We start from the raw sequence: 11,299 nt of genomic DNA, 5'->3' as shown, positions 1-11,299 counted from the left end.
TAAATTAAATAAATAAATGAGGTAGGGAAATTAAAACTTTCATACCCAGGACATGCCTGTTCCAACTTTGTAGCCTTCATGCAATACTCAAGGAAGAAGTCTTCATAATTCCTTGGCATAAGTCACACCAATAAAAGTTTTTAAAAATTAGTATGTGAACCTGTGATAGGAAACACACCCTTCCCTGAGTTTCTCCTCTAGAATGAAAACCCAGTTCTTCAAGAGTAGGCACTGAGGAACTAAATTAAGTTGCCTGAAATTTCCCACTCAGGTGCCCACCACTTCTGGTGTTCAGGAAGACAGAGGCATTTGGGAATTGTGAGGAGCACATTGGCACTCTTGGGGCTCCAACTGAACTGTATTTAAATAAGCAGCAACACACACATTGACTCCCTAAGGACTCAAAGGAGTCCAGTTGGCCGGGTGCAGTGGCTCATGCCTGTAATCCCAGCACTTTGAGAGATTGAGGCGAGTGGATCACTTGAGGTCAAGAGTTTGAGACCAGCCTGGCCAACGTGGCAAAAGCCCGTCTCTACTAAAAATACAAAAATTAGCCAGGCGTGGTGGCAGGCGCCTGTAATCCCAGCTACTAGGGAGGCTAAGGCAGGAGAATCACTTGAACCCAGGAGACAGAGGTTTGCAGTGAGATATCATGCCACTGCACTCCGGCCTGGGAGACAGAGCAAGACCCTGTCTCAAAAATAAATAAATAAATAAATAAAAATTAAAAACAAGTCCATTTGAGGGCATCCTAATTAAGAGTCTAAGGTTGAAGGAATTTTGTAATTCCACAATCTTAGTGAGTTTCTGTGTTGTGTTTTTTAAAGGACATTCAAAAAACAAGGCACAACAAAAGATGAATACAGAGTGGGGGGCATGCAAAACAAGTTCCTAAATAGATGACAGACCTTGTCCATTTACCCACATACGGTTACGATGGAAGCATACAATATTCCTCCTCCTCATTTAGGCTAAGTAGTTCTCCACTGTTGTTCAACAAATAGGTAACAGTCTTTGGAAATAGTCACCCTAGGTTGTACAAAGTTTCTATATATATAGTTTGTTACAAGTAACAAAACTACTTTTAAGACTCACTTATTTCCCCTCCCCACCCCAAATCTAGTCTGTATTTGTTTTGGTATGAATTTTTTGTTTTTATTTTTTGCAAAGCAGCATAGCAATAATCATGATTACAGGACTGCATGAGCTGTAAAAATCATTTGCATATTAGTAAGAATAAAGAAAACAGGAAGACAAGATGAATTCTTTAGAGAAACAACAACAGAAAAAGCACATAATGTAGAGCTGATCAAATTCTGATCCCATCTCAGGCTTCCCAAGCCAGCTGTCTCTAGGGGTGGCATCTATAAATACATATTCAAGAAATTCCTTAGATGATTAGCAAGTTTGGGGAATTACTGTTTTCTATTAGAATCACATTCTTTTAGTTGTCTCCTGTTTATAAGCCCTACACTCTAGCCTATTTGGTGTATTTGTTGGTTCATAATAATGCCCAGCATTTATTATTTCTTGCTCATACTGATTTCTTAATCTATAGAACCTCATCCCTCTTGTGTCACTCTTTGCCTTTGCAAATTCAGTGCATTACTCAAACCCCAACCCAATACTACTTCCTGAGAGTCTTTTCAGCTGGAGATAGGTTCTTTCTGCTCAGACAACTTGTAATTCTTTTTTTTTTTGGAGACAGTGTCTCGCTCTGTCCCCAAGGCTGGAGTGCAGTGGCGTGATCTTGGCTCACTGCAACCTCTGCCTCCCAGGTTCAAGAGATTCTCATGCCTCAGCCTCCCCTGAGTAGCTGGGATTACAGGCGCCTGCCACCATGCCCGGCTAATTTTTGTATTTTTTTTAGTAGAGACGGGGTTTCACCATGTTGGCCAGGCTGGTCTCAAACTCCTGACGACAAGTAATCTGTCTGCCTCGGCCTCCCAAAGTCCTGGGGTTACAGATGTGAGCCACTGCACTCAGCCACTACTTGTATTTTTAAATGACACTTTTTAAATGTACTTATGGTATTTCCCCTATTAGAAGAGCTGGATCTGTAATCTCCAATATATTCAGTGCTTACTGTGTGCCAGGTACTACGCTAAGTCTTTATATGCTCTTATTTTGATAGGAAGTTTGCTAAATGAAAGTTAAACTAGAAATGTGTTCAAAATAACTAAAACAATAATAGCATATTATGTTAGAAAACATTCTTGTTATAGTCATCTTCTTAATTTTAATATTCAAAAATACTAAATTTTATGATAAATAATTACGTACCTGGCTTAAAAATAAATCTACTTTCTATCATCTATATGATTTTAAAATATCAGAATGCTTATGATTACAGAAAAAACTAGAATAGAAAATTTAATTTTCTTATTACATGACAAAGAGACAATCCTGGAATTTGTAAAAACAGAAAATTTTAATTTTTATATAGTTTTATTAATAAGCATACAGAGAAACGCCGATATACCTACATGTTCAAAGTGTCACGATAATATTCTGAAAAGTACAAAATTCAAATGTCTAAATTTTACATGGTAATGCAAAAGAAAAAATTACTAATAACAAGTATATTTTATTAAAAACTTCATTTATCATGAAAATTAGTGAGATTACAAAAATTAAACTATAACTGAATTTCGTACCCTAATGGGTCAAGTCCCTGGTCTAGGAGCATTAGAGAGGACTCTCTTAGCTTCTGCAGCAACTTCCTTAGCTCTTCCTTAGAAAATACCTGATTTTTAAAAAGAAAAATAAGAATGAGAACAAAGACAAGTAGACAAGTATGAACTTAGTTACCTAATCAATCTGATTAGCTTCATATAAGAAGAAATTCCTCTTTAAGATTTATGTAGCCAGAGGCTAGTAAATTAGAGAGGTTCAGGAATTTCAAGGCGAATTCTCAGAGTCAGTCTATATATTTCTAACTGCTTACAAATATGTACACATTTTGGGAAAAAAGTACAAACATTAAAACATTAAAACTGGACTATTACTTTAAGAAAATCCAAGAACAATTACAAATGTAAACACATCTTCACAAAATTAATATTACTACAAAGCATATCAAATCATTAAAATTTAAAACTACAATGCTCTAGAACTTACCAGGTACAGTTTGTGGCGCTCAGAAGATACCATATCTGCTAACTGTAGGCATTCCTGATACTGACCAGTACTGTGCAATATTGTATGAAGCAGAAAACACAACATTGGCAGACAAAGCTTTCTCAGTAAGACCATTTGATGTGTTCTTTCATGGTCTTCTTCAGCATCCTACAAACAGACATCAATAAATCATTTTAACAATTTAAGCTAAAGATCCTTACAAAAAGAAAAGCCAGGTACTGAATCAAACCCAGAATGTAATTGGTAGACAAGATTTAACAGCAAAAAAGTATGAAGATGAACACAGCAGACTACAGAGAGGTTAGAGGTATGACAGTGAAAATAATATGCTTCTGCATTTGTATTTCTAATAAACTTACTATGTCCTGAATAAAAACATGCATAAAAAGAATGAGTTAGAAACTGAATATCATTAGAGCAAAAATCAGAACAGAAAACAATCACCACTCCCATGGATGTTTACACATATAAATAAAGATAGCTCTAAGGAGGCCTGAGAGGACACAGTAGACTGACAGCAATGACTGTTGCTGGGAAAAAAACGATGTGGGGAGGGGCACACTGGGAGGGTCAACTTCATTGCAGACTACTTTGCTTATAAACAAGGAAAATGGAATTTATAATTTCCTTATATAATTTTTAAAAACAGAAAAACAGAACCTATAGATTTGAATAATACAATTAATGAGTCAGAACAGATATATGAGGAAAACAAGCAGAAAAAACAATTGGCATTCCTTTATACATACATGGATCTTTCTTAAAATCGATGTGAACAGTAAAAGTACAGAAAAAAGAGTAAACCTCTTATGCCCACTACATTTACTTACAACAAATTTGAAAATTAAAATAATTAAAAAGTAACCAACCACATAATTTCTTTTTTTTTTCCTTTTCTTTTTTAACCTTTTTCTTCTTTTCTGAGACAGCGTCCCACTCTGTTGCCCAGTCTGGAATACAGTGGTGCAATCATGGCTCTCTGAAGCCTTGATCTCCGGGCTCAAGCGATCCTCCTACCTCAGCCTCCCAAGTAGCTAAGAACCACAGGCATGTGCCACCATGCCCGGCTAATTTTTTTATTAAAAAATAATAATAATTTTATTATTTGTAGAGATGAGGTCTCCCTATGTTGCCCAAGCTAGTATCGAACTCTTGGGCTCAAGTGATCCTCCTGCCTCAGCCTCCCAAAGTGCTGGGATTGCAGAAATGACACACTACAATTTCTGAAATAATCTTAAAAATAGGAAGGAAATCAATAGCACTAATAGTGTAGAAAAAAAAAAAACAGGACAAGCTAAAATAATAACTGCTCCTTTGAAAAGCCTAATGGAATATCTAAAAATATCTTCATGTGAGAGGCTATATTAAATTGCTAAAACATTTTTCAAATGGACATGTAAGTGGAGGGGTTAATCAACAACAAAGTATAATCTGGTAATTATACCAAGGAGTAATTGTACTAATTTGGGCTAATTTAGGTCAGGTTTCCAAACACAGGAAAAATTACTATCAATATTTTGGTCTTGTTTGAAGCATAAATACATAAAAGCAAATATTAAAGTGCTTCTTTACAAGGGAAGCACCTTTATTTCTTTTCTCAAATAGATACTTGCTACCTTCAGAGGTGGATTTAAAATGCTTCAAGGTTTTACTTGTAATTCTTATTAGTGATCCCAACCTAGAACCCAGTAAGAGTAAGAGGACTGCTTCTTTCTGGACCTTTCCATTTGTGCTCCAATGTAGTCTTTCTATGTTAAAGAGGCCGGGTGCCCCTGGCTTCTGACTCCTTGTTGCCTGAAAAGCAGCAGGTTACTTTCTTATCCCACAGGATGGACCCAGACTTGCTTTTCCTAAATCCTGTTGCTGCCATAATATCAGTGTGCTGCAGGCAATCTGTTCTGCTAATTATAATGAATTCCGATACTAGCGGGTGGGCTGCCAGCAACTATCCAGGGTAATGGCTGACAGACCCAGCAAATTGCTACAAGGAAAAGCAAATAAACAGCTCTGCTACAACTGAAGACATTTTTCTCATCTGAATGAACAAAAGCTTTGAAATAGCCCGTAAATATGTAAAACAGACGGATTATTTCCACTAGGGATATTTCCACTTTTTTTTTTTTTTTTGAGACGGAGTCTCGCTTTGTCGCTCAGGCTGGAGTGCAGTGGCGCGATCTCGGCTCACTGCAAGCTCCGCCTCCCAGGTTCACGCGATTCTCCTGCCTCAGCCTCCCGAGTAGCTGGGACTACAGGTGCCCGCCACCACGCCCAGCTAATTTTTTGTATTTTTAGTAGAGACGGGGTTTTACTGTGTTAGCCAGGATGGTCTCGATCTCCTGACCTCGTGATCCACCCACCTCAGCCTCCCAAAGTGCTGGGATTACAGGCATGAGCCACCGCGCCCCCCCATGTAGTGCCTTACATGTGAGAAAAACTCATTACCTAATATGTGTTGATAGCAAGAGTTGATTGGTACTGATATTACAGCTATTCCTAATCTGAAGACAGTACATTCACCTCAGGAATGCAGTATCATTCATTTACCAAGTACCACTGAAAGCCTCCCATGTGCTCAGCATTATTTTAAGTGCCAGAGTCAAAGAAATAAAAGAAAACAAGGTTACTCCCTTCATGAAGGTTATAGTCTAATGAGGGTAGACATACAAAAAGCAAATAAATTAATATGTTTTATATCAGATTGTGCTAAGTGCTATGAAGAAAACTAATGTAGGATATGGAGATTAAAAGGGACAGGTGTGTGTGTGTGTGTGTGTATACACATGCATACATGCTATTTTAAATAGGGTGGTTGGGTTGAGGAGAGGTTCTTGAAAGAGAGAACATTTGAGCAGCTGCTGAAAGAAGTACAAAGTCATCCATGCACATATCTTGGCGAAGGAGCATTCTAGGCAGAGGGGAACCAATGAAGAGGCCCAGAAGGCTAGGATACAGTGACGGGAGAGCAGTAGGACACAAGATTAGGGGGTTAGTTTAAAAAAAAAGAACAAAACAAAAGTATGTATACTCTTGTACATCAAGAAAAGAAACACAGATTTTATTCCCAGTGCAATAAGAAGGCAACAGAAAGTTCTGGGTTAGAGAGTCGCATGTATTTTATTCCGAAAGGGTCACTAGTCCATCTGTATAAGGAACGATTGTATAAAGAACAGTGAGAAGCCAGGGAAGACGTAGAGGCTTGGACTAGAATGTGCTAGAGGCAGAGGTAGTGAAAGATGACCTACCTGCTCCATTCTCTCTACCATCCCTCTGTGCCACCAGCCCCAACACTAAGGGGCCTATTCCAGTTATTTAAAAACTTGAGGGGTAGCTATACGAAAACAGCACATAATGCTAGGGCTATTGTGTCAGCCGTGCCTTGTACAAGGGTGGCTGGCCAAACAAGTCAGTGGGGCTGAAATCTAGCCTGTGTTCTGTCTTACATGTCGTGTGCACTTGCCATGGAACCTATCTATGTAAGGGAAGGGAATTCCAATTTTTTTTTTTTTGAGATGGGAGTCTCCCTCTGTTGCCCAGGCTGGAGTGCACTGGCGCAATCTCGGCTCACTGAAACCTCCACCTCCCTGGGTTCAATCGATTCTCCTGCCTCCACCTCCCTAGTAGCTGGGATTATAGGCGCGAACCACCACACCCGGCTAATTTTTTGTATTTGTATTTTTTTTTTTTTTGAGACAGAGTCTCGCTCTGTTGCCAGGCTGGAGTGCAGTGGCGTGATCTCGGCTCACTGCAACCTCCGCCTCCCAGGTTCAGGTGATTCTTCTGCCTCAGCCTCCCAAGTAGCTGAGACTACAGGCACATGCCACCATGCCTGGCTAGTTTTCTGTAATTTTAGTAGAGACACGGTTTCACCATATTGGCCAGGATGATCTTCATCTCCTGATCTTGTGATCCACCAGCCTTGGCCTCCCAAAGTGCTGGGATTCAGGCGTGAGCCACCATGCCTGGCCAATTTTTTGTATTTTTAGTAGAGACGGAGTTTCACCATATTGGCCAGGCTGGTCTCAAATTCCTGGCCTCATGTGATCTGCCCTCCTTGGCCTCCCAAAAGTGCTGGGATTATAGGGATAAGCCACCATTCCCAGCTAGAATTACAATTTTCTAATTCACATACAAGTGACAAGTGTTAGCAGGGGCCTTGAACAGTGCCCTACGTCATTGACTATGTAAGAGTATTAGGCTCAACAAAGGTGATTAAAATGTTATTAATCATTTAACTGTTCAAGAAATCTCTTTTCTGGATTAGTTTTAAAGAAATAATTGAGACTAAATATTGATTTTAAAATCCCTGATGAAACAAAATGGTGTATCATTCATTGCCTTCCATCTCAACTCCATTTTTTTTTTTTTTGAGACAGGGTCTCACTCTGTCACCTAGGCTGAAGTGCAGTGGCACGATCTCGGCTCACTGCAACCTCTGCCTCCTGGGTTCAGGCCATTCTCCTGCCTCACTAGTAGCTGGGACTACAGGCATGCACCACCACACTGGGCTAATTTTTTTGTATTTTTAGTAGAAACGGGGTTTCACCATGTTGTCCAGGCTGGTCTCAAGCTCCTGACCTCAGGTGATCCATCCACCTCAGCCTCTTAAAGTGCTAGGAGTACAGGCGTGAGCCACCACGCTTGGCCTCAACTCCAATTTTATGAGACCCCCAGACTATTTTGTGGCTCTCACTACCTAATCTACTTAATTAATAATTAGAATAGCAAAGATGTATGTATAAATAAAGCATTGAAGTCTTTTCAAAATTTAAGTGACACTTAATTAGCATTTTACAACATTAAAATTTTATCTTCAAGAGAATCAGCATGAATCAGATGAGAAAGGTTTTGCCAGAGGAACCTGCGGAAGGTTTAAAACGAGTCAAAGGAGTTCTATTATGAACGTTAGGATAAAAAGTGGAGACTTGGCTGGGTGCAGTGGCTCACGCCTGTAATCCCAGGCACTTTGGGAGGCCAAGGCAGGTGGGTCACCTGAGGTCAGGAGTTCGAGACCAGCCTGGCCAACATGGTGAGATCCCATCTCTACTAAAAATACAAAAATTAGCTGGGCGTGGTGGTGGATGCCTGTAATCCCAGCTACTTGGGAGGCTGAGGCAAGAGGATCTGGGAGGCGAGCCAAGATTGTGCCATTGCACTCCAGCCTGGGCAGCAAGAGCAAAACTCTTTCTCAAAAAAAAAAAAAAGGTGGCAACACATTGACTCATGCCTCTAATCCCAGCACTTTGGGAGGCCAAGGTGGGAGGACAGCTTGAGGCTAGAAGTTCAAGACCAGCTTGGGCAACACAGCAAAATCCTGTGTCAAAAAAAAAAAAAAAAAAGCCAGGCATGGTGGTGTGTGCTTGTTGTCCTAGCTACTGGGGAGGCTGAGGCAGAAGGACTGCTTGAGCCCAGAAGTTTGAGGCTGCAGTGAGCTATGATCAAGCCACTGTCCTCCAGCCTGGGTGATAGAGCAAGACCTTGTCTCTAAAACAAAAAAAGAAAAAATAAAGTGGAGACATTTAAGATAATTACTCCATCAGTAATAGTGGCAAATAGGGGCTCAAATTTAGTTTGCTGTCCTGCCTGTATTCATTTTCCTCCTTCTGGTCAGAGAAGACAGGCTAAAAAAAAATGCAGTAGCTAAAATTAAAGAAAAAGTACTAAATAGATGAGGGTATGAAGAATGGCAAAAGGAAAGATACCAAAAACCACTTATTGTTTTCTTTGTTCAAAATAACACATTGAATATCCAAGAAGCCAGCATTTCCAGCTCTCAGCTCATCAGGTCTACAGAGGATAAACCAAGCTACTCACTGTTTCTGTCATGCACCAGGGTCAAGCTGCAATATCTTTCTCTTATATGACTATTATCTCAGTATCCTTCCTTTCTCCCATCTCAGCTCATCCAAATTCTACCAGTATGTTCAAGATTCAGTCAAATGCTATACATTTCAAGTATACGTTCCAGTTCCCTTTCAGGTGGAAACAATCTTTTCTTTTCCTGGACTCAGAAAATACTTAACCTGTGCCTTTCTTATGGCACTTAATACTTCTGTAACTGGTTCTCAACACAGGCTATATATTATATTAAAGCACTCCAGGTGATTAAAAAAAACAAAAATAAACCCCAGCCCTACCTCAGACCAATTACACCAGAATCTCTGGGAGTTGAACCCTGTAGTATTTTTAAAAAGTTTGCCAGGTCATTAAAATGGACAGCCCAGAGGTGAAAGCCCCTACCTTAGCTATGCCTTACTGATACTACTCGAGTTATCTTTATATCTGTAAATGGAGTGACATACATGTATAATTAAATTTTTAGGTCCATAATTTTTTAAAAATTAGATTTTTGTATCCTGTGTGAACATAGTAAATGTGAACTAATAGTTTATCCAAGAATCAAATATTCCCATTCCCTAGGTAGTATTTTCAGTTTAGCTTAAAACATGGGATTTAGCTATATCTACAATTATGTAAAATCTGTAGATGCTCCCATTTAGAGACAGAACATTTAAAAAAAAGAACATGGTGAGTGTTTTGGTTTTTGGCTATAAACAATGCACACAGCTTACCTCTCTAACATCCACCATCCACCCTCCATCAACAAACAACAAGACGTTATACATTTTCTCCTTCACATCAGCAGTTAGGGCATCCAAATGCCCTTTCCAAATACCAAAATCCATCTGCAAAACAAACACAAGGCAGACATATAATGGATAAAACCCAATAAATAATGTATTTGGAAAATACAGACAGGAACATACATATAGAACATCATTCTAAAGAGTTGACGTTTCAGTCTGCCAAGTACAAAAATAAGTATCAACAGACTGCAGTTAAGTAAAACGCTAAAATGTTAACTTTGTAAATGAACGCTCATGTCACCTGAAGGCATTTTTCATGTTTGGTTAATTAACTACAGAAAAGTAACTAAACAGATGCATCTTCCAAAGCAGGACATTAACAGGAAGATTACCCGTTATGATCGAAAGATAGTTGCTGAAGAAACGATCTCTTTAAATATACAACATACATTTATAAGATGCAGTAGGCACATCCCAGATCCATATTTAACTTACTTCATATTTCTTTTCTTTGTGTTCATGAGCCACTTTCTCAGTAAAAGTTGGTTGAGGTATCAAAGTAGGTTTTTGTGGAACTGAATTCATATGCTTAAACCACTCATTAAAGGTTTCATGGGCTTCCTAAAATGTAAAATAAAAAAACCAAAATATAAAATAACAAAAGTTTTCACTTTTATTGTTTCACCAACATTTTTAACATTTGATTCTTAGAAATAATTTTGCAGCATCAAGAAATAAAACTGTTCAATATATATTTTTTTGCCTCCAAAAATTCATATCATGAATAAATGTTTTGTCAAGTGACAAACAAGGTATATATATTGTGTTTTCTGGCATATTCTCCAATCTGAGCACCCTGATCATATATGTATCTTGACATTCATTGCTCTGTAACATATGCATGTGTATATGTCTTCTTAACTAGACTATTAGTTTTTAGAGGGCAAGGATAGGGTGCTATCCACAGATTTGGCCCTACTACCTAACCCACTGTAATTACATAATTATTTATTGAATAAAATTTTTTTTTTGTTTTTGAGACAGGACCTTGCTTTGTCACCCAGGCTGGAGTGCATGATCTAATGAAGACAAGGCATGATCTCCGCTCACTGCAGCCTCAACTCCCTGGGCTCATGCGATCCTCCCACCTGAGCCTCTCAAGTAGCTGGGACTACAAGTACATGCTACCATGCCTGGCTAATTTTGTTATTTTTTTGTAGAGATGCAGGGGTCTCACTGTGTTGCTCAGGCCAGTCTTGAACTCCCAGGCTCAAGTGATCCTTCTGCCTTGGCATCCCGAAGTGTTGGGATTATAGGCGTGAGTCACCGCATCTGGCCTTGAATGAATTTTGAATGAGTATGCTGCTATTTTAGTCATAACAAACCTAGAGCATCTTGCTTTTTCTCAGTTATTGAAAAAAGCAGAAATTTAAAGCTGAGACATGCATCACAAAATCTTAAGAAAACATAATTTCCAGACATCATAGACACTATCTACCATGTGAGATGATCTTGGTTGGTTAGCATTGATTAGAGAATCATGCTAATGAAGATAAGGTCATGAAGTCAATCCC

At 39.0% G+C, this 11,299-nt stretch overlaps 1 protein-coding gene across 3 annotated transcripts in view; it reads right to left on the bottom strand.

Moving 5' to 3' along the window:
- Positions 1-2,412: 2,412 nt before the first annotated feature.
- NUP107 (nucleoporin 107) overlaps positions 2,413-11,299 on the bottom strand; it is a 56,506-nt gene continuing 47,619 nt past the window's right edge. For all 3 annotated transcript variants that reach the window (XM_054443541.2, XM_063646492.1, XM_063646493.1), the window contains 4 exons: positions 10,221-10,346; positions 9,711-9,824; positions 3,121-3,288; positions 2,413-2,746 (listed from right to left, as the gene is read on the bottom strand). In XM_054443541.2, the coding sequence (XP_054299516.1) occupies positions 2,639-2,746; positions 3,121-3,288; positions 9,711-9,824; positions 10,221-10,346 (516 nt within the window). In that variant the 3' untranslated portion in view covers positions 2,413-2,638. The remainder of the gene's footprint in view (positions 2,747-3,120; positions 3,289-9,710; positions 9,825-10,220; positions 10,347-11,299) is intronic.

The sequence above is a fragment of the Pongo pygmaeus genome, chromosome 10 (assembly GCF_028885625.2).
Source record: "Pongo pygmaeus isolate AG05252 chromosome 10, NHGRI_mPonPyg2-v2.0_pri, whole genome shotgun sequence".
Classification (NCBI taxonomy): Eukaryota; Metazoa; Chordata; class Mammalia; order Primates; family Hominidae; genus Pongo; species Pongo pygmaeus.
This window is presented reverse-complemented; position numbering and strand designations above follow the sequence as displayed.